This window comes from Bos indicus, chromosome 18 (assembly GCF_029378745.1).
Source record: "Bos indicus isolate NIAB-ARS_2022 breed Sahiwal x Tharparkar chromosome 18, NIAB-ARS_B.indTharparkar_mat_pri_1.0, whole genome shotgun sequence".
Taxonomy (NCBI): domain Eukaryota; kingdom Metazoa; phylum Chordata; class Mammalia; order Artiodactyla; family Bovidae; genus Bos; species Bos indicus.
In genome coordinates, this window is record NC_091777.1 from 53,548,590 (window position 1) to 53,570,849 (window position 22,260).

Below are 22,260 nucleotides of genomic sequence, written 5' to 3' on the forward strand. Positions count from 1 at the left end.
TTTCTGTGCAAACTACCTTTATTTAAAAAGGAAAACTCCCCGTTTTGTTGTCACACCAGCGCTATGTGAACGCACTTGACTGGGAGAGAGAGAGCAGGGATGCTGATAGAGACAAAGACGCCCATGCCTCACCTGGCCCCTGAAGGCTGCTGGTAGATACGGGGCGCAGGTGACTCCCGGGGTAATCCAGTGGCGGTGACCCACTCAAGGCTCTGCTGGGATGGTGGGTTAGCTTGCTTTGGGGCTGCGGGGGGTGGGTTCGCAGTGGAAGTAGGAGGCACTTCGGATGGGACCTGATTTGGCAAATGGGGGGATCTCTCTTGCCCCCGATGATATTCCCAGCCCCACCACGACCTCCCACAGCTAAGGCAGGCTTCTAAGTTTAAGGCTGGGGTTCTCGTTCTCCCCAGGGTTCCCGGAGAGCTGTTGGCAAGGACCCCACCGCTGCAAGGGCTTGGGGGGTACAGAGATATGCAGCGGGAGGGGAGGAGGAGGTCTGGAGCGAAGGCAGCTGCTGCTTCATCCTGTCTCCCTTGGAAACGTCCTTCTCTCCAGCTACACCTTACTCCTCTGAGGCTTCACCCTGGGGAAGAGCTGAGGGAAGACAGGCTCTTCAGACGCCGGGAGCTCCCACCTTTCGCTTCACCCCAAATGTAACACAGTCACCTAATCCACCGCCCCCCCCAAACACGTGGGCCGTCTCCATCCTCCCACCCCTTCCTCACGGACCCTCTCACCATCTCGCAGACCACACTGGAATCCCCCGGCAAGCACCAGATGGAGCCTTCCAGGTGGCAGCGGGCTGGACGAAATGGAGACTTCCCCATCGTAAAAAAGACGCCCGCCGCTCCCGCCCACCATGGCCGTCTGATTGGGACCCACCTGCCACCTATGCCCTAATTAAAGGCATCTTCTTGTCTCCCAGGAAAGTCATGAGACCTTCCTGGTCTCCTCCCCGTACCAAGCAGACTCTCCCTCAATCCTACCGCGATTATATTAATGGAGTCTTCCTCACCCTGCCCAGTGCAGTGTAACAAAAAGTTTCCATGCCGGTAACACACAAGTGCCCTCCTACCCCAACACCAAACTGGGATTCTTCATACTCCTCTTGGCTAAAATATATTCTTCTTTACCTCTCCATGAATATAATTAGGGATAATAAAAATATTTGCTTGAGCAGAAACCAATCACATAATCGGGAAAAGAGTACTGGTGAGTACCCCTACGAAGTACTACCAGCAAGAGGTTCTTCCTCTTCTAAGAAGGGATTTTCCCTTACATCCCCTGTTATTATAATGGTCTCTTCCTCACCTCCCCATGACAGGTAATGGACTCTTCTGACCGCCCCTCCACCCCAGTATAAAGGGCTCTCTCTCCTGCCCCTCTCCCCACCCCGAGGGATCAGCCCTTTCCTCAAACAGCCATCAGGAGACCCGCACATTTCTTCTGGGCTCACCCCGAAGTAGTTACGGGGCACGTAGCCCTCCTGGCCATGCAGCGTGGCCCACCACCAGTCCGTCTCCTCTAGTCCGTCCCTCCGCAGCACGGTGACCGAATCGCCCTCTCGGAAGGACAGCTCGTCCCCAAACTCCGCACTGTAGTCCCAGAGGGCGTACACCACCCCGTTGTACATCAGCCCCATGCTCTGCTCCACGTCTGAAACAGGAAATCGCAGGGATGGTCAGCGCCCGGTTCAGGGCAAGCCAGGAACACTCAGGGTCAGAGCCTGAGATCTGACACCAGCCCCACCTGGGGGAATGAGCCCCTATTAAAGTTGTGTGTGTAGCCCTGTCTGGAAGGGGGCTCCTGAGTGCATTCAGCTGCTGGTACTGGAAGTCTCTAATAGGATGCATCGGGCCTGGCCACGAACCCCCAGGGAAGGGTCGGTGTCCCCATTTCCTCTTACACCTGATTAGGTTCCTGAACCACTCCTAGAAGTACAATTGTCTGCAGCCCCCCCGCCCCGCCCCCCACTTAAGAGCTTCAGTCTCCATAGAGGACTCAAGCAGTCCTTCCAAGGGTACGGCCCTACTCCTTCCACGGAAGTGGTCCCAACGCCCCCTTTCCAGGTGGTGCAGTGCACACCGCGCACTTCCCACTCAAATGATAAAGTCTCCAAAGAGGATGTAATCGTTTTCCAGATAGTATAGCCCACCCGCACCGACTCCCTTAAGTGGTAAAATGCCCAAGGATTTACCCCCTTTCCAAATGGTACAGTCCACCAGGCTCCCCCCTTAAATGGTCCAGTCCACCACGCTCCAGTTTCTTCGCCCTTCCCTCCCCCTCCAGGTGCGCGGTCCAATCTCTACTGCATCTCACAGGACTCTCCGAGTCCAGGCTAGTAGGACGCTACAATCCTCGTATCTCTAGGCTCCGCCGACCTATGACAAAGGGGGTCACAGTCCCCCCTAACCCGGAGGTTACAGCCCTTCTCTTCGGTGGAAGGTCTACTTCTCCCCCTCATCCCCCAGTCCCGGCCTGCCGCCGCTCACCGCTAAGGCAGGTGTTACAGCCCCCTGGCTCCCAACTACTTTCCGCCACAGCACAGCATGCTGTCCCACAGTCCCTGCAGGCTCCCCTCTTACACACGCTGTCCCACCCCTACGTCCTACAGCCTGCCTTACTCCAACTGTGTGACGCTCCGGAGCCCACCTTAGGCTACAGACCCCTTCGCTCCAGACCCTAGGCACATCGCCATTATGCTGCCTACCTAGCTCCTCCCCAAACCTGTTTAGATGATATGATCCCCCCACCACCACCACCGGCTCCTGGAGATACATGGTACAGTCTTGTGTCTCCCTACAAGTGGAAGAGGCCCCAAGCCCCTCCCCAGAAGCCAGGGCCCACTCACTGGTCACCTGTGTGGCACTGTATCTCCCCCAGGTAGCCCTGGGCCCGGAGACAGTATAGTTGGTACGTCCAACTCCCCAACCCCCACAGATGGGAAGGCAGATAAAGCGGCGCAATCTCCGCAACCGCTCTCGTCACCACCGGTGTCCAGCTTGAGGGGCACAGTTGCCCTGCCCCCCTTCCCCTCGAAGGTGGCACAATCTGCTGCAGTCACACACCCTTCTCGCACCTGCCAGGTGGGAGGCCCCGTCCGCCATCCCCGCGGGTGGTCCCTCCCGCCGGCCCCTCCTCGGTGATGCTGTCACAGGTCCGTACAGCCCCTCACCTCCCCAGGCATCCTCTTTCGGGAGCCACGGTCGGCTTCCTTTCCCTGCCCAGTATCTCTAGCAGCTGGGCCCCTCGCCCCGCCTCGCACCTGCCAGGTAAGTGGCGCAGTCGGCGTAACCCTCGCGGTAGGGGTCGCACTTCTCGATGGCGGTAGCGCCGTCACTGAGCGTGGTGGCGAAGATGGCCGCGCCGTGCTGCACCAGCGCCGTGCAGATGGCCGTGTCGTTGCACGACGCCGCGCAATGCAGCGGGGTCCTAGGCGTGGGGAGGCGGGCATGAGCGGCGGCGCTGGGCGCCCCCAGCGCCGTCCCCGCCCCACGCCGGCCGCGCGCGCCATCAGGGCTCACCAGCCGTGGCTGTCCGGGGAGTTGACGTTGGCCCCGGCCGCGATGAGGAAGTCCACGATGGGGTAGTTGGCGCCGCAGATGGCGTTGTGCAGGGCGGTGATGCCCTCCTCGTTGGGCTGGCTCGGGTCGTTCATCTGGACGGGCCGGGGGACCGGGAGGCTCATTCCCTCATCGGGCCGCCTCTACCCCGCCAGCCCAGCTCTCCCGCACCCGCGGCACTCACCTCCTTCATGGCCTGCTGCACCACCTCCAGCTCCCCGGTCAGTGCGGCGTCCAGAAGCAGCACCAGCGGGTTGAGGCGCGCACGGCGGACCTTGCGCGGGGACCCGGCTTTCCGCAGCACCGAGCGCATCTCCTGGGGGACAGGGTGAGGATGCTTCAGTGGCTTGGGGAGCGGGTCGTTAATATACCCATTCCTTGGAGGGGGAAACAGAGGCTCGGGAACCCGGTGACCGCTCCAGGTCATCCCTAGACAGGGATGGAATTGGAACCCAGGAAGGTACAGACCCTGAGTCCACAGGGCCATGGGGAGGAGGGTGCTCAGTTCTATAGTCTCTGGTTCCCTACAACATTCAGGGAATCCAGAGATTTGGGAATCTAGGGCCCTGAGGCTTGAGAGGAGGCCGGGAGACCATCAGGTTGATGACTATGGAAGCCAGATATTCAATTCATAGTTTCATTTCATTTAGATAATAAACATGATGTTTCCAGGTGTTCATTTTAGATGTTTGAAATTTGAATATTTGTCATACTATTCCTTCTGCTTTCCTATTTGTTATTTTCAAGTGTTCTCCTACAAAATTCATTTATTCTGAGCACAAAGCATTTGTGATTCCAGCCTTTGCTGTCAAGTAATCTGAAGATCCCAAGAGCCACTGATTTCAAAATTCTCTGATGTTGTTTCCAGTATACTGTGAGTCCAGAAATGCTAAAGTTGTGCCATTTCAAATTGCTGGGGACCCAGGACGTTGCATTCTCAAGATTCTGTGATTGAGAACTTGAATATTTTATGGTTAGAATTTCATTCCAAAAAATTGGAAGGAAATGCTCAAAATGTTCATCGTGGTTCTGAGTGCTTGTGATTTTGGCCTCTTTATTCTATTTTATCTATTTCTTCCTAGTTACTATGTGTTCCTTTCTAGTGGAAAATGCTCACTTAAAAGAAAATCTTGTATTATAACATATTAGTGCCCTAATCTGTGGTTTCTTTGAATCAATAAGTCTTTCATTTTCAGTACTGGGGATTTCAAGAATCAGTACAACCAGGGTTTGTGCTACTACTTTTTTACTTCTACTGTTTGCATCTTCAGTGTCCTAGGATTCTGAAATTTCAGTTTTGAGTTTGTGACACCAGGATTTAATGATTGAATGCTGTGAGTTTTCAAGTTTCTCTGTGGCCAGGACTTTGTGATTCTACCATGAGGCAACTGGACCATTTCAAGGTGTTTTTATTCTTCCATTCTTGATTCAAGATCCTTAACCTCAGGATCTTGGCTGAGCCAACATTTCTTGGCTCCACCCTCAGGAAGGCCTAGGAATAGGCATTTGGGGGTCCACCTGGCCCCCACTTCTTTTCTGGGAATTGTTTCCCTCCCCCTGTCTACCCACGCTGAACAATTAAGATTATTCCATGTGACTGCTCCCCACCCCCAGCCTAGATGCAGAAACCTGAACAAGATCAGCAGGAGACTGTCTCCTGGTCAAATGATAACAGTAACAATAATGGTTAACAGTTAAGTGCCAGGCACTATCCTAAGCGTTACATTAATGTATTAAATTCTCACCGCAACTCTGTAGTTATTCTCATTCCCATTTTACAGATGAGGAAACTGAGGTCCAGGGAGGCTAAATGTCTGGCCCAAGGATGCACAGCTAATAAGTACCGTGTAGCTGGGATGTGAACCCAGGCAGCCTTGCTCTGCAGCTAGGACACTTAATCACGAAACCCACAGGCTCAGAGACCAGAGACTGGTTCTTGAAAATTTGAATGGAAGAAGCTCTGACTAGAGTCAAAGGACACCATGGACTTGAACTGAGAGGTCATTTTGATTCAGGGCTGGGTGGGCCATTTCTAGCCATGGCACGGGCTTGCTGAGGTGTAAGAGGAGAGTGGATCTCAGGAGAGAAATGGTGACTGCCTTGATTCCAGCAGGCTGTTCAGATCCTAGAATAAACCCTCTGTCCTGCCAAGACAAGTCATTTCCAGGTTGGAAAACTCTTAGATTCCTGAAGGGAAGCCCACGGCAGGTGACAGGTTACTGGAGAAGAGCAGAGAAAGCCTCTATATGGTCAAGACTTCCAGATGCCCCTCCATATATGTTCTTTTTCTTTTGACCCTTGGATTAAAAACTACATTTTCCAGCCTCCCTTGCAATTGGGTTCCTGGCCAGCAGAATGCGGCAGCTGTGAGGTGTGCAGTTTCCAGGTTCTGTCCTAAAAGGGAAGGAACACTTCCATATGCTAAGTGGTATACCCTGGGTTCCTCCTGTATTACTTACCATGCTCTGTGGCTGCTCTGGTGGGCTGCTCTGGAGAGGGGCTGAGGGTGGGATGGGAGCTGGTGGGGCTGGAGCAGGGGGCCCAGCCCTGGCCTCAGATCCCTCAGTGATGGGGGACAGCTCGGGCTCAGGGCCCCCAGGCGCACCGTGACGATGGAAGAGGCGGCTGATGATCTGTTGGTATTGCTTCTTGTGGGTGGGGGGCAGGGCTACAGCCGGGCTCTGCTCCATGGAGCCCCGGCGTTTGAGGGGCCGTGGAATCTCTGCCAGCACCCGGGCCACCTCCTCCAGCTCCGGCACCGACTGTGCTTCGGGCGGCAGCGCTGGCTGCAGCCGTGTGGGACTAAGGGGCCGAGTCACAGCACCTTCGTCTGCATCGCCAACCTCCAGCACGGGCGTCAGCAGCCCCTCCAGCTCTGGCTCAGGTTCCAGATCAGCAGGAGGTTTGGCGAGGCCTAGAAGGAACAAGCGCCCCATCAGAGGAGGGATCCCTGGAGCCCCTCAAGACTCCCTCTGCACAGCTTCCAGGACCTGCCACCAAGGCCTGATTTGCTCCGTGTCCCCATGGCAGTTCTTGCTCTCTCTGGGCTATAACTTCCTTGGGTTGTAAATAACAGACAACTATGACCTCCCCATTCATCACACACTTAAGCTTGTGCCTTGTGCTTTCTCCATGCCTGTCTTACTGAATTCTCACCACTACCTTGTGAAGCTGATATGACTATCATCTCATTACTACAGAAAGGGAAACTGAGTCTCAGAGAGGGCAAGTCAGTTGCCCAAAGCCACACAGCTGGAATTTGAATTCAGTTCTATCTCACTCCAGAATCTCTACTCCTACTATTATGATAGACTTGACTAAGACTCTAATCATTTCCTCTCTTAACATCTCAGGCAGACAATCGCTGGGACTAGAATTCTGGTATTTGATGGTCTCATCGCTGTTTCCTGCCTCTCGATCAGTTTCTAAAAGCAGGTTGAAATATATAATGCTTGTTCTTGTTTTTCTTTTTATAATGATCATTTTCTACATGATTTCATTGAATGCCCATCATAATCTATGAAGTAAGTATTATTCATCTCTCTTCACAGATGAGAAAATGGAAGCTCATATGGGTTAATTAATTTATCCTGAGTCACGCAGCATGTCGATCGCAGAGAGGGGCTCAAAACCCACTCTGTTTAAATCTAAGCCCTGAGCTGGTCTCACACCAAAAACTATTAATAATTATTATGACTACTATGATAGCTACAGAGGGCTTAGTATCCATCAGGCCCTATTTTGAAGCCTTTATAGGGATTATATAAGCCAATACCATACCCCAGTGAGGTAGGTTCTACCACTATTCATGTTTTCCACTCAAGGAAATTGAAGTCCAGAGAGGTTATGTAACTTGCCAAAAGTCACACAGCATGCAGCCAGCCAGTCTGACTCCTGAGTCCCTGCTTAAGCACTGTGCTATGGCTAGTTCCTGAGCAAACCCCCAAGCTCATCTGGCCTCATGCTCTGCAGGGACAGTGTCTGGAAACAGATATTTGGTTGTGATGGGTCCCCCAGCTGGTTTGGTCCCCAGCCATCTGTCCTCCCTTCACCCAGCCCTCCAGAACCCCCAGCGCTGACTCACCTTCACTTACAGGGGCCCAAGTCTGTTGGGGGGCTTGGGGGGCTGGGGCAGGGGCTTGTGGCTGAGGCTGGGGTTGTAGTTGTGGCTGGGGCTGTGGGGGCAGCTGGGGCTGTGGTTGGGGCTGGGGCTGGGGCTGGGGCTGGGGGGGTGCCTGGGGCTGGGGAGGCATCTTAGGTGGGGGAGCTCGCGAGAAGATGGAGGAGCTTGGGAGCATGGCCCTGCTGGCGCCATGCTCCCAAAAAGCATTCTGCAGCTTGAATATCATGCTGAGGGGGATGGGGCGCTGGCGGGGGGCACTGCGGGGCTGCGGGCTGGAAGGAGGCATGGGGATGCGACTGACAGGCTGCCAGCTTCGGGGCAAAGTGCCTGACGGCCCCGTGGAGCCCAGTGATCTGCGGTAGCTGCCCACATCAGAACGCCTGTCGTTGGCCAGAGGGGAGACCTTGTAATTGCGGGGCAGAGTGGCGCTGGTGAAGTTGTCCTGGGGGAGAAAGAGGGAAGGAAGGAAGATAGAAAGGGCTCAGATGGGAGGGCGATAGGCTTAAGGGGACGAAAGACAGAGGAGTGGAGGAAAGGACGGGGGAAGTCAAGGCAAAAGGCAAGAAGGGAGAGAAGGAGAGGAGGGCAGAGGAGAGAGGGAAAGAAAAGAGGGTCGGGGAGGGGGTGGAAATCCAGGAAAAAGCCGGGGGAGGGTATGGAAACTGTGGGAGCAGCCAGAAAGGGGAGACTAGTCCTGACCCCACAAAACCCCTCCCCAAGTTTCTCTGGCCGCTCACCTTGCCGGTGGCCCCCAGCCCATCCAGGCTGCTCTCTCTCCAGGGTAACAGCTGCAGGCCTGGAGAAGCAGGCCGCGGGAAGACATCCAGACCTGTGAGGCGGGAATCATTAGGGTCTGGGGGATGCCTCTCCGGCTCCCCCATCCTCTGGCCTTCCATCACTCACGTTCATAGCTCGCAGTTTGCGAGGGCTTCTTCTCATAAGCCACGTCCAGGTCGGACTCGTTCCAGGCTTTGGGGGGCCGCCGGCGCAGCGTTAGGTCGTCTGGGGGAGAAGTTGCTCATGAGGATCCCGGGTGGGAGTAGGGGAAGAGAGGCTGGTCCCGGCCTGCACCCCTCACACCCGCCAAGTAGGGCCCTGTGGTTCACCTTGAGCGCGCAGAGGCGGGGCGAAGGCGCTGCCGCCCGCGCCCAGCAGAGGGCTCCCAAAGGCAGCCGGCGCATCGTAAGCTGAGGTCCCGGGGCGAGGCGAGGGTCCGCGCTCCGGGAAGAAGGCCTGGGGCCCTTCCGCCAGGGGGCTGCCACGCGGGGAGCCGGAGCGGCCCAAGAAGTCAAAGTGAGTGGGGGGACCCTGCTGTCGGAGCGGGCCGGGTCGAGGGGAGGGCGCCCGGCCGTGGGGGCTGCCTGCGCCATCGAAGGCGCGGGGCCGGGGCGAGGGCGAGCGGTCTAAGCTGCCGTAGGCGTCCGGCTGCAGGTAGAGCTGGGTGCGCGGTGACGACGGCCGGCCCTTCGCGGATAGCGAGCTATAGGGGAGCAGAGCTGGGGCGCTCTCCGAGCGTCCGAATGGGGTGTCTGCGCCGTCGGTGGTCGCCTTCCGGGAGGACCCACGGCTGCCCAAGGGCTCGGGGACCGGGCTGGTGCTGTACCGGGGCAGCTGTGGGGACATTGTGGGGTCAAAGGAGACGTTAGTAGAGGGTTGGTAAGTCAATCGATAGCGGTGATCGAGAGCCAACCCTGGAGAGGTGAGCGGGGCTGGAGATTCAGGCCTAGGGAGCCCTGCCGTCGGGGCTGGGGCCAGCGCACACAGTGCCTTTGTGCCGCTTAGAAAAAAGCCCCTTCTCTTCCGAGGGTCCTGACAGATGTCCGCTTCCACTGGCCTCCTTTATCAGATGCCCTTAAACAGCCCACCGCCTGCCCCATGAGACAGGCTTGCCTGAACTCCTGGCCAAAAGAAGCTGACTTTTTGGGTGGCCAGGGTTGGGACCAGGACCCGCGGGCTCACCCTAGCCGGCGCTGCGGCCTGAGAGCCAAGAGGCGCCGCGGGCGAGTCCGACCACAGCGACTCCAACTGCTTGGTCAGTTCGTCCACCTTGGCCGCCGCCGTGTCCAGCTCCATCTGCTTCAGGTCCATGTGCTTCATGGCTAGAGCTGGGCGGGCGGGAGTGGCAATGAGGACCGGGACCTGTGGGCCGCGCCCCGCCACCGAGGGCCGCGCCCCGACAAGCCCCGCCCCCTATCCCAGCTCACACTGGAATTTCAGGTCCAGAATGTCCCCCGAACTCTGGAACGCCTCGCTGTCCATGGTGCCGGCCGGCCGGAGCGGGGCGCCTGCGTTTGGGGAGGCAGGGGCGGGGGGGAGTCTGCTCAGGGCCCGCCTACAGGGAACCTGGAGCCCTAAGGAGAGCGAGGGTGCCTTTATTCTCCTTGTTCCTTCCACTGGAAGTTCTATGCCTCTCCATCGCCCCTGCTGGGAAATGCCAACTCCTGCAAAACTCTCTGGCTCAGGACAATTCACTCTCTTTACGTGACTCCTTGTTCATCTCTCTGCCTTAATAAAACTGGATCCTTCCTTCAACCATTATCCATTGACCACCTACTATGTGCCAGGCATTATAGTGAACAGAGGTTGCAATAATAATAACTATCAATTACTGAATGGCTTCTAGGGACCAAGAGACACTGTACTAGATGCTGGGGATCTTTTTAAAAATAATGATGGTGTTGCCTTCTATATGTGCCTACTATGTACCGACTCAATGGACATGAGTTTGAGCAAACTCCGGGAGATGGTGAAGGACAGGGAAGCCTGGGGTGCTGCAGTCCATGGGGTCGCAAAGAGACACAACTGAGCAACTGAATGACAACATTATGTGCCAGGACCTTTGCTAGTTGCCTGAGGGTTTAATGAAATAAAACAACTATTTGTTGAGAGGTCACTGTCGCCTGGAATCGTACCAAGTGCTTTACATCCAATACCTTATCCTGAGATCAAAACCTCCATAGCAGGCATGGAAGTGAGGCTCAGAAACATACATTTCAGATCACCCTGCAAGAAGTCAGCATACTAGGTTTCACATCTGAACCTAACTTGATGTTCTGGGTCATTTCAGTCAGTGTGGAGGGGCTCCAGAGGACAGGGGCCACTCAGCTTCCTCTCCCCAGAGTCTCCGCCCAAAGCAGACTCAGCGTGTTCACACGGGTCCACCGTCAACAGAAGAACTGGGAGGTGACCAGGGGCCACTGAATTCGCCAACCCAGTGGGAAGGAGCCAGGCCCCCAGGAACCAGTCTGGCCAGCACCACCCCCATCTCCATGGTAACCGCCACGCCCGCCAAGTCTGCCACCTCCCTGCTGCACCAACCCGCGGCTTAGCTTTGATTTGGGGTGCAGGCGTGGGCAGCAGGGCGGGCTGGGGCATGCTGATTCTGGCTTCAGTCTGGGAAGTCTCGGAACAGAACCTGTTGGGGCTGGTGGCTCATTTGGGTGTGTTAGGAGTGTGTGACCTTGGACTCCGAGTCCCCTCCACTCCTTGAGCCTCAGTTCCCCCAACTGTGAAAGGAGGAAGCAAATCAGCTATTCTAAGGAGCCTCCTTAACCCCTCAGAGCCCTAGATTCTGAAATTATAAGGATCTTGAGGTTGTAACTAAATTCCTATAGAACCTAAAACCCTCCGCTTGAGAAGTCTATGGTTTGAAAGTTCTGAGTTCAAGAGTCTATCTTTGGAACATTCTAGAATTCTCCACTTTGGCTAGCCTAGATTTCTCTGTCTTCCTGCACCAAGTTCTACCTATTCCAGGATTCCAAGGTCCTAAAAGTCTGGGTGAACGTCTGGTTTAGTGGAGCTGCTGAAAGCACAGTTATGCTATGCTATGCTAAGTCACGTCAGTTGTGTCCGACTCTGTGACCCCATAGATGGAAGCCCACCAGGTTCCCCCATCCCTGGGATTCCCCAGGCAAGAACACTGGAATGGGTTGCCATTTCCTTCTCCAGTGCATGAAAGTGAAAAGTGAAAGTGAAGTCGCTCAGTCGTGTCCGACCCTCAGCGACCCCATGGACTGCAGCCTACCAGGCTCCTCTGTCCATGGGATTTTCCAGGCAAGAGGACTGGAGTGGGTGCCGTTGAAAGCACAGTTAAGGAGGATTCAAATCTGGTAGCACCACTGACCCACCTGACCAGATAGCCTCAGTTTCCTCATCTGTAAAATTAGAATCAATAGCAGTTCATTTCAGAGGACTGCTGTGAGGATCCAACTGGCCAGAAAGTGCAAGAGGAATTAAGGTTCTGAGAATTGAGGCCTCAAAAAGTAGAGACTATAGGAACCAAAACTCGGCATCTTTTAGAATCTTAGAGATACATAGGAAACACTCTGTTAAAATATAAAAAAGAACTATCTATGCTACCTCCAGGGCCAGCATTCTGGTAGCGAGTGGTTCTTTGGGGTAGTTTCTGATTCTCAAATTCTAAGACACATCCCACGCTGATATCCTCTGGGTCTAAGGAAATGCCAGGGCTGGGCGTGGAGCCGTCCCGGGGCTGACGCGGGCGAAGGGGGCGTCGGGGCCTCCAGGGGGCGCTCCAGGTCACGGCACGACCCCAGCTGGGAGAGCAGACCTTGCCTGAGCTCAGACACTGGGAATGCGCGGCGGGCCCAGGCAGGTGCAGCACCTCCCGCGGCAGGGGAGCGGGGACCGGGCGGGGCGCAAGGGTGGCACGGGCCGCGCCTCTGCTCGCGGCCCCTGTCCTCCACACCCAGGTCCTCTCCACCGGGCGCCCCTCTCCTCCGCTCTTAGGTCTCTTTCCCCAGCATCTTCTGCACCCCAGCCAGGTTCTCTGGAATTAAAAATCAGGGGAGGAGGCGGAGGTCCTGGAGGAAGCATCCTCCGTAAGAACCGGGTCAGAGTGCTAGGCTGGACTGACAGTACCCAGGTTGGAATCCTCCGAGACAGACGCTGGGAGCCACCCCCCTACACACACATCCCCGCCTTGGGACTTGGTTTCCTCCTCTGTGGATGTCTGTGCAATGAGCTTGGACCTTCCCATTCTTTCAATTATTTAGCTTCTGTGTGCCTCAGTTTCCTTAAGTGTATAAAGGGGGAATCAATACCTTCACCTCAATAGAAATGTGACGTTTGAATGACATAATTTATGTACAGAGTTTAGAACACTGCAGGGCTCGGAGTAAAGTTCACACGGATAAGATTCCTAATTCCCAGGCCTGGAACAGACAGAGAGCTCAAAACCCAAAGTGACTGTTTTTCTCCGAAACGGCCCATTCAGATCTCTGAGATTCTAAAAGCCCTGAACTTTGACCCTTCCGTCTTGACTCCAGTCCTCGGATTTCAGAACCCAAACTGTGGCCTCTATGACTCAGCTTACCCCCTCCTCTCCATATAATGGCTGCATTGTGCAAGCCCACCACCACCAATCCCATCCCATCTTCTCCCCTGCTTTCCTGAGTTCTGGCCATCTCTAGTTCTGGCCCATTCCAGGGCATAGGAATCCCTAGAAGATTCTAGACAGAAGGTGGCAAAAGCTGAAGGTATCGCCTTCACTCCAGCCTCAGTTTCCCCAATGGACCAAAGAGAAGTCATTCCCTGGGGTGGGATCAGCAAACCCCAGTGGAAGTAAGACCTTTGGGCAATTGCCAGAGACTTCTGTAGACAGTGGGAACCATCTCTCTACCTGCCAGCCCTCAGCCTGGCACGCTGTGAGCTCTGCCTTGGCAGCCACGGTTATTATTTTTAATTTCATCCCAGGCTATCAGCAAATGCCCTTCAAGCCCAGACATTAGGAAGTTCTTCCCTCTCTCACCAGAACCCCCTGCCTCCCCCACCCCCTTGTATAATCCCTTCACGTGACACATAGGGGTGGAGAGAAGGGGGAGTCTTGGGAGGGAGGTGCTGGGCGTCTGCCCTCCCCCAGCTTCAAGGACAGACACACACCTCCAGAATTAGCCTCTATCCTCCCTTATCTGCCACACTACCTCAGGTCAGACAGATGGGAGGGGAGGTGACATTTCTCACCTCAGGGTCAGGGCCAGGAGCCCTAGGAGAGAAGTCAGTCAGAAAATCCGGTGGGAGGGGATGGACTCCTGACGCCCAAGAGAGCTGTGTGGAAGGGGGAGGGCAAATACTGACCCCCCAACACTGCTGCCACTGTGACCTCTATGACTCAGCTTACCCCCTCTTCTCTGTATAATGGCTGTATTGTGTCCAGCCTTGCAAGCCCCCCCTCAACCCCACCCCACCTTCTGGAATTCTGCCCTGGATTCTAGAACCCTCTTTGCAAATCCCAGATATTTCCCACCTTCAAGGGGTAATAGGAGGTTCCCCGCCCCCGCCAGGGGGCGCCCTGGGGCGGAGGTCCCTCTGGTTAGGCAGGTCTGACGCCCCGGTTAATGACAGGTTGGGGATCGTGCAGCGGCAGAGAGAAGGTTGGAGACCTGCCCTAGTCCTCCCCACCCCAACCCCGGCCCCCACCCCAGAGCCAGAAAGAGGGGGGAACGCCGGGGCACAGTCTTCAGAGGGACCGAGGGTGTTAGTTCTGATTCATTTCAGGAACCCAGGTTCCACTATCCTCACCCCGTCCCTAATTCTGCTCCCAGACCTAAAGACTCGGTCGAAAAGGCAGCTGAAGGGTGGCAGGGATGGCCGCCCATTCCAGAGCCCCAGCAGTCCAAGTCTCCCATTTCTCCCCAAGAGATCCGATATCCCAATTCTACTCAAGGACTCAGGATTCCTAGAGCTCCCAATTCGAGAGACTGAGGAGTCCCAGTTCCGAACCTCTCCCCAGGACTACGGTGTCCGCTCCCACCCGTCCAAGAACTCAGGCATTCGAGCCCTCTTTCCTTCTGCCCAGTAAAGCAGGCATCCAAGTTTTAGCCTTCTAATGTCCCTGGCGTCCTGCGCACTCCCAATTCCGCCCTGGGACCTGGCGTCTTAGCCTCTTCAGGACCCTCCCAGGGACGCGAGTCTCGGGCTCCACCAGAGCCGCTGAACCCAAGGGGGTGTAACTCACAGATCCGGGGCAGACTTTGGCACCGGGGGGCTTCCTCCGGCTCCGGCTCCGGCTGCGGGGAGCCGAGGACGGGGCGGGGCAGGCGCCGGGAACAGGTTAGACGACGTGACTCCGACCAGAGGGAGGCGGGTCTCGGAGGGGAGGGGGAGTAGGGGGTCGCCTCGAGCACTTTGGGACTTGTAGTCCCGGAGGAGCGGGACATAGCCGGGTACGTTCCCATTCGAACTGACATAAAGTCCATTTCACAGACAGGAAGGGCGAGGTCGAAAAGCCAAGGGTGACCTAACTAAGTAAACAGAATTCAGACTCTCACCTCGCTGTGGTTGCAAGAGACGAAATCCTGAGTCCCTGCCCCTCCCCTCCAGGCTCAGTTTCCCACTTCTTGAATAAAGATTTGGACAACACCGAAGAGGCAGAAAGTTACAGAGGCTGGGGGAGACACGTATCCCGCCCCCAAGGCGAGAAGAGGGCCTCGCTAAAATTAGTATCCCCTCGGGTCTCTGAGCCTCAGTCTCTCTATCGGTAAAAAGAGTGGTTGGGATCTTGATAGAATTTCGCAGCTACAGCTCAGTTAGAGGCTGGGACTACAACTCCCAGCAGCTTCCTCGACCGACGTCCGGCGCCACCCAGTCTCGCATCCTCTGGGAACTGTAGTCCCGGAGCTCGCAGGGGCGGCGCCCGCCTGTCTCGCCCACGCACGGGAAACTGGAAATCTGGGAAGAGGCAACCCATCCTCTTTGCCTGACTCTCCCTCCGCTCTGGGTAGCCGCTGGCTCGCTGAGAAGGTGGGCGCCCCAGTTCTAAAGTAGGATCCGCAATCTCGGCAGAGGGGGCGGGAATCAGCGCTGACACACCGGTCAGGAATGCAGTCTGGTCACCCTGTCTAGTCACCGTCCCGCGGCTGCGCCCGTCTCCCCACGCGGCACGATTCCCGTGGGAAGGGACGTAGGCGTGTCCCCCAAATCTGCGTCCACGTGCCGCTGTTTACACGCGCCCAGGGACAGAGACGGGGCACTGATCTCTACTCATTCTACTCATTCTCCCTTCCTCAAAGCCTTTGGAAATGCCCCCCACGCACGAGACTAAATCCTCGAGGGAATCGACCCGTCTCTTCTGGCCCACTGTCCCTCCCCCTAGTCCGCCCCCCCCCCCCCGCCCCCGCCGCCACGCGTGTCCAGCTCGGGAGCCCGGAGGCTCCTCCCCGGGATCCACAGGCTCCTCCCCCTGTATTTCCCGCTCCCCTGGAGCCCCGAAAGCCCGCCCCTGTCTGGTAGTTAAAAGCCCTCATTCCTCGGCTTTCCCACCTCTCCCAGTCAAGTTCTGAACTTCTGAGGCATCTGGGCCTCCCTAAAAGGGTTTGTAACACTAAAACCACAGTCCTGCACACCTGGACCCTTACCGGTCTCTTTAAGGATTTCAGACCACTCGATCTTCCTGTCTCTTTAAGAGTTGGGGCCTATGAATGTGGCGGCCCCTTTAAGGCAACGTTGGACCAAATCATTTCTGAAATACTGTGGGGATTCCCGCCGGGACCTTGTGCGGCTCTAATTCCTCCCCACGCCCCAGACAGCGAATCAGCTGCTTTTTGGAGTAGACTTTCAGTAAAAGATGATTTTTCTCGCTCCTCGGCCGTGCACAAGTGGAAGTTCCCCCTAGTTATGCTTACAGAGAGAGCGGGCTCCGAGCGACACCTCCCGCGCTCCCGTTCCACATGAACGCTCACAGACGAGGCCCCACCTCTGGTTTCACGTGGTCGGCGGCGGGGCCTGGGTTGCTGGGTCTATCTGAGGCACGGGTCCAGGGATGGCGGGAACCCCGTCCGGCAGTAAGTTGCTTCACGGCGGGCCTACAGGGTGCAGAGAGTTGGCTGGCGGGAAGAGAAAGGGGCGCCCTAGAGCGTTCGGACGTAAAAAAAGAGACTTCCTCTGAGACCGGACCATGCTTCTCTCTCCAGTGGCTAAACCTGGGGGAAATCTAGAAGGGTTTTCCTGAGGAAACCAGAAATGCCTCTTCTCAGCTACTACCTCCGTCTCACCAAAAGAATCTGACCAAGCGTAGAGTGTATCCCCCGGGGGATGGTGGGGACGGGGAGGCATTCAGATAGAGGATATTTGAGGGTCGGGGGGTTGGGGTATACTGGTGGGGAGAACTAGGATTGGGATGGCGGATATAGGCGCGCCTCTGGGGAACAGACAGGAGAGAGGGAAGGCGTGGTAAGAGGATTGGGGCTCTCAAGAAGTTGAGACCAATGGACCGATAGGCGTGCCCTGGGGGACTGGATCGGCACAAATGACCATTTCCCCTTCTGCAGGTGCTGCTCGGTTTTCTTGTCCCCCCAACTTTACTGCGACGCCCCCAGCCTCAGAACACAGTCGTTTCTCTTTGGAGGCATTGACCGGCCCAGATACAGAGCTGTGGCTCATCCAGGCCCCTGTGGACTTCGCCCCAGACTGGTAAGAGGTCCCACGCCAACTCCGGGGAACATTTCTCACCCCAGTGGCTGAACGAGGTGGGGTACTTAAAGGGGCTTTCTTGGGGAACCCAGAAATGCTGCATCTCAACTGCTGTCCCCTGTCCCACCAAAAGAATCTGATCAAGCTTCTGCCCTCCTCTTTTCAACTTTTAGCCTCAATGGACGACTCGTGCCTCTCTCTGGCTCCCAGATTGTGAAGGGCAAGTTGGCAGGCAAGCGGCACCGCTACAGGGTTCTCAGCAGCAGTGGCCCCAGAGCTGGAGGAGAAGCAACCCTGCTGGCCCCCTCAGCAGAGGCAGGAGGGGGACTCACCTGTGCCCTGGCACCCCAGGGCAGCCTGAGGATCTTTGAGGGTCCCCAGGAATCCCTGACAGGGACTCTACTGCAGTCCATTCCTGCAAGTCCCCCACCACAGATCCCCCCTGGCCTGAGGCCTCGGTTCTGTGCCTTCGGAGGCAGCCCGCCGGTCACAGGGCCTGGGTCCGTCTTGGCCTTGAAGTCCCTGGCTTCAGGGAAGAGGAAAAAGAAGAGACACTTGCCAGAAGCCTCAGTTCCTCAGGAGGCAGTGAATGAGCATGGGGCCCTGGAGGTGGACACAGCTTTGGGGTCCCTGAAGCTGGATGTGGGGAAGAAGGAAAAAAAGCACCAGCTGAAAGAACTGGAGGCGACAGAGCCACTGGCAACAGAGCCCGTTGCTGAGATGCTGGAGCCTCCAGGAACACTGTCCCCATCCACCACCAGGAAGAGGAAAAAGAAGCCCAAAGAGTCTGTAGAAATGGTCAAGCCAGAAACAGGGATGCCAGAATCCAAAGAAAAGACGGTGGAGGAGCTAGAATTCAGGGTTAAAAGGGAGCCTCTGGAAGAGACAGTCCTGTCCCCCAGAAAGAAGAGGAAGAAGCAGAAGGAGCCAGGAGAGATGGAGCCGGTGGAGGGGACGACAGTGGAGTCTCAGCTGCAGGTAAAGACGGAGCCACAGGAGGAAGCCATCCCACTGCCGTCCTCAAAGAAGAAGAAAAAGGAAAAGAGATACAAAGGAATGAGGGAGCCAGGGATGGAGGTGACGGAGCCAGAGGTGAAGCCTCTGGAGCTCACAGGGGAGGTGATGGAGCCTGACCTGCCACCTGATGTGCAGGCACAGTCTGAGGCAGCTCTGGGATCCCCCAAAAAGAGAAGGAAGAAAGAAAAACAGCAAAATGTGATGATGGAGCCAGGGACAGAGGTGGTGGAGCCACAGGCAGAGGGGATGGAGCCCGAGCTGCCAGGTGCTGCTGAGCCTCAGGCAGCTCTAGCATCCACCAAGAAGAAGAAGAAGGAAAGAGGGCATCTAGCGACAGAGCCTGGGACTGAGATGACTAACCCCCAAGGCGAGATGATGGAGCCTGAGCTGCCAGATGAGGGGCAGCCTGAGGCTAGGGCAGATCCAGCATCCACTAAGAAGAGGAAAAAGCAGGGCCAAAAAAGCCAGGTGCCCGAGACAGCACCCCAGGAGGAGATGCCAGAGCCCCCGCTGAATCCCGAGTCTGGGCAGGTGGCTCCCAAGGGACAGGAGAGGAAGCGGAAGAAGAAGCCGCAGCAGGATCCCATGTAAGTGTCCACTGGGGAAACCGATGACTGCAACTCAGACAAGCTGAAGGTGGCCACCTGGGCCATCAGAAAGCGAGAGCAGAGAACCCCCCCCTCCCACTGACCACACCAGCACACCAGCCAGAGCTGGGCCAGAAAAAAGTGCTTTATTATTACACCGAGGCCCTCCTTGGCATCTGGGGTCAGTGGGGCACTTTCAAGAAAGGCTCGTGGAAGACATCAAACAGCCTTCGGGCCTGGAGAGGGGGGAAGGAAGAAAAGGAACCTTAATTAAATGAGCCATTTGTTTGATACATTGGAGTGGGCTTCTGGTTCTTTTTCTCCTCAGTTGGAGGGGACATTGTGGGGGCGAGCAGAGAAGTAGTCAGATCTAGATTCTATCCCAGACTGGCTGTGTGAGGTTGGGCTGGTTCCCACCCTCTCTGGGCCTTCTGAAACCTCAGAACTTTGGAATCTGCAGTCCCATTTCTTTGGGGCTCCCTCCTGCCCTTAGCCCCTCAAGCCCATTTCCCCAGGCTCTTACCTTCTGGGGTCCCAGACCTGGGCACAAGGACAGATCTTCCCGGGATGCAGCTATGAGCTGTTCCAGAGACTGAGGAAGGTAGAAGCGAGTGGTCAGGGGAAATAAACCCAAAACCTCCCCTGCCCGCAGCTGCTCGGTGGGTGTACAGTATTCCTGGAGGGCAGGGAGATCCTGCAGGGGCCGGGGAAGGCAGGAAGATGGGGAGGGGGCACTGGGAGGTAGAAGGAAATAGGTGGGCAGCTTCCTTGAAAAGCAAAGCAGGTAGAAATGTCAATCGGCACAAGGGAATTGTTCCTCACCCCAAAAGTAGTCAGGAGGGTCTGACTGTCCGTTTTGTTGACTGACTTGACGGTGGTCAGACATTCAGTCACCTGGAGGGAAAGGAGACGGGGTCAGAGGTGGGAGAAGAAAGGAAAACAAGACTGAGCCTGTGAGGGCGCCACTGGGTCACTGCTGTGTCCCTAGGCTGCTCTGCATGCAGGAAGCGCTCAGTAATGCTTTGGGGGTGTGTTTTTTGATTATGTGTTTTGATGATTAAAAGGTCATCTCAGAGTGATCCCCAACTAGCTGAGAGGGTTCTGGTCATGGGATGAGAAGATAAAAGTCATTTATCTTGAGCTGGTTCTGCCCCGGGGAAGACTGTAGGCTCTGAAGTTGGACCCGAGTTCAAAACCAGGCCCCACTGCCTTCTCCCTGTGAGACCCTGGGCATAGGAACTGACCTCTCTGGGCTAACATTTTCAAAAAATGGGGGTTCTCACAACACCCTGCACAAGCGTGGCTGGGGGCACCCTCCATTACGCTATCATTGGAGGCCCAGTTCAGTTCAGTCAGCAAATATTCTCTGAGCACTCCCTGAGTGTTTGGTGGTGCTGGGGACACGACAGGTCCGAGACAGCCCCAGCCCTGCCCTCCTGGAGCTCCTAGTCCACTGTGAGAGGGAGATCAGTTCCAGACACAGTGACCCAGATGGGCAGGGCTGAGGGAGCCCAGCGGGGGCACTTGACCTGACCTGGGGATCCCAGAAGACTTCCTGGAGAAGGAAGATTGGAGCTGAGATAGGGGAAAGACCAGATCAGGCAACTAATCAACAGAAGAACAGGAATGGACACAGAAGTGACAGAATGAGGAGGTAGGGGGTAGGTGGGGCTGCCGGGTCCAACAGGCAGCACCTTGGAGAGTGTGGAGAGGGCACTGGGGAGCCATGGGAGGGTTTTGGTGTTTGTTTAATATTTATTTATTTGGCTATGCCAAGCATTAGTTGTGGCATGCAGGAGGTTTAGTTGTGGCTCTCAAACTCAGTTGTGGCATGTGGGATCTAGTTCCCCAACCAGGGATCGAACCCAGGCCCCCTGTATTGGGAGCTCGGAGGCTTAGCCACTGGACCAGCAGGGAAGTCCCCACTCAAGGGTTTTGAGCTGAAGAAAGCAGGCTTAGGAAGACCCTGCTAGCTGCTGTTGGGGCAGAAGTGACTGGAAGCTGAGGGTGGGGTTGAGGGGGGAGAGGTGTGACTTGAGATCAGGACTGCAGCTCTCCCCCAAAGGAGCTGGGAGGCCCAGGCAGGGAGGGGAGGGTGCCTCACCCGGGAAACGAAGTCCTGCTCCAGCTTCTCCATTAGGAGATCGGCCGGCTTCTGCTCGTAGGCCTTGTACGTCTCCAGGTACCGCCCGGCCTCCTCGGGGCTGGGGTGAGACATTCGGGTCAGGGGAAGAGGGCAGGAGGGTCATGTTTTACATTAATTTCATTCGCTGATGCTAGAATTCCAAACTTTTAATATAGAGAAATGAATGCTCTCAACCTTGCCTAAATGTCCCCTGGCGGTAACCCCTGCTGGGCGGGCACATCTTGACAGGTCTTTTCTAAGACTTATGGCTAAGGGCCATAGCTTGGGAGCCTGACCAGTGGGGTTCAGGCCCCACTTCCCACCTGAGTTACCCTGGGCCAACAATCTTCCTCTCTCTGGGCCCTGGTTGCCTCACCTGTCAAGTGGGGTGGATGCTAAGTTCTAAGTGTTAGTCACTCAGTCATGTCCGACTCTCTCCAACCCTATGGACTGTAGCCCTTGAGGCTCCTCTGTCCATGGGATTCTCCAGGCAAGAATACTGGAGTGGTTTGCCATACCCTTCTCCAGGGAATCTTCCCGACCCAGAGATTGAACCCCAGTCTCCTGCATTGCAGGCATATTCTCTACCGACTGAGCCACTAGGGAAGAGGGGTGGATGCTAATGACAGTTAAACAAGTCCACACACTTAAGTGCCATGCCTGGTGCTTAGAAGCCTATTTAAGAAATGTTAGCTATTCTGGGAGGGAGGTTTTATATGCAGCACACCTTCAAGAGGAAAGTTCTAGAAGCTGACTGCTGCAACTAACCTCACAGTCACCATTCATGTTTCCATTAGGCACTGGGTTTTTCTGACATGTAATTAACTGTCTCCAAAGTAGGTGAAACAATAAATCACTAAACGGGCCTGTCTGTGTGCGGAACAGAGGAACCCAAGTTTATTCACACCAGGAAAAAGCTGGCCTTTTTCCTCAAATGTTTGTCTTGAGGCATTTTCTTAGCCTTCAAAGTCTAGCTAGAGGACAATGTTTGTTGATTAAACACTGATTTATATTCTCAAAAGAATACTCATTTTTAAAATTCTGTCTTTCTGTGGGCTTTGTTGCTTTTGCTCTAGTCGCAGAGGGGACTGTTATTGTTCTTAATCATGTGTCCAGGACATGCTGTATCCACTTCCTCAATTTCACTTTTGTTCCCCAGTACAGTGAGGACACTCTTCCACATCGGAAGACAGAGCTCGACCCCATTTACTTTTTAAAAATATTTGTGTCTTTATTTGTCTGTGGCAGGTCTTAGTTGCAGCAGGTAGGATCTTCAGTTGCAGCATGTGGTATCTAGTTCCCTGAGTAGTTCAGGGTTCGAACCCGGGCCCCCTGCCTTGGGAACACGGAGTCTCAGCCACTGAAGCACTAGGAAAGTCCCTCGACCCCATTTACTTAATGGGTCCAAAATATTCC

At 55.6% G+C, this 22,260-nt stretch overlaps 3 protein-coding genes across 9 annotated transcripts in view; 1 reads left to right on the plus strand and 2 right to left on the minus strand.

The window, feature by feature from the left end:
- Positions 1-16,100, minus strand: PPP1R13L (protein phosphatase 1 regulatory subunit 13 like). 3 transcript variants are annotated; one of them, XM_019979590.2, is made up of 13 exons: positions 16,062-16,100; positions 9,891-9,971; positions 9,646-9,791; positions 8,793-9,297; positions 8,590-8,688; positions 8,424-8,515; positions 7,648-8,128; positions 6,023-6,477; positions 3,748-3,879; positions 3,525-3,658; positions 3,266-3,432; positions 1,457-1,656; positions 1-594 (listed from the first exon to the last, which is right to left on the minus strand). In XM_019979590.2, the coding sequence occupies exons 2-13, from the start codon at positions 9,943-9,945 to the stop codon at positions 556-558; spliced, it is 2,505 nt and encodes an 834-aa protein (XP_019835149.2). In that variant the 5' UTR covers positions 9,946-9,971; positions 16,062-16,100; the 3' UTR covers positions 1-555. The 3 variants fall into 3 exon arrangements, 2 of the variants coding, with proteins under 2 accessions (XP_019835149.2, XP_019835148.2); XM_019979589.2 differs by lacking the exon at positions 16,062-16,100 and adding an exon at positions 14,663-15,193; XR_011561625.1 differs by lacking the exons at positions 1-594; positions 16,062-16,100 and adding an exon at positions 14,663-15,742 and having other exon boundaries at positions 1,527-1,656; positions 3,176-3,432; positions 9,891-10,037.
- POLR1G (RNA polymerase I subunit G) lies at positions 2,297-19,012 on the plus strand. 2 transcript variants are annotated; one of them, XM_070771261.1, is made up of 3 exons: positions 2,297-3,272; positions 16,974-17,115; positions 17,289-19,012. In XM_070771261.1, the coding sequence occupies exons 1-3, from the start codon at positions 3,146-3,148 to the stop codon at positions 18,721-18,723; spliced, it is 1,704 nt and encodes a 567-aa protein (XP_070627362.1). In that variant the 5' UTR covers positions 2,297-3,145; the 3' UTR covers positions 18,724-19,012. The 2 variants fall into 2 exon arrangements, with proteins under 2 accessions (XP_070627362.1, XP_019835152.2); XM_019979593.2 differs by lacking the exon at positions 2,297-3,272 and adding an exon at positions 16,242-16,487.
- Positions 18,847-22,260, minus strand: part of ERCC1 (ERCC excision repair 1, endonuclease non-catalytic subunit) — a 14,818-nt gene continuing 11,404 nt past the window's right edge. For all 4 annotated transcript variants that reach the window (XM_070771266.1, XM_070771267.1, XM_070771264.1 and 1 more), the window contains exons 7-10: positions 20,824-20,923; positions 19,542-19,613; positions 19,243-19,311; positions 18,847-18,955 (exon numbers count right to left, since the gene is read on the minus strand). In XM_070771266.1, coding sequence (XP_070627367.1) covers positions 18,902-18,955; positions 19,243-19,311; positions 19,542-19,613; positions 20,824-20,923 — 295 coding nt within the window. In that variant the 3' untranslated portion in view covers positions 18,847-18,901. The remainder of the gene's footprint in view (positions 18,956-19,242; positions 19,312-19,541; positions 19,614-20,823; positions 20,924-22,260) is intronic.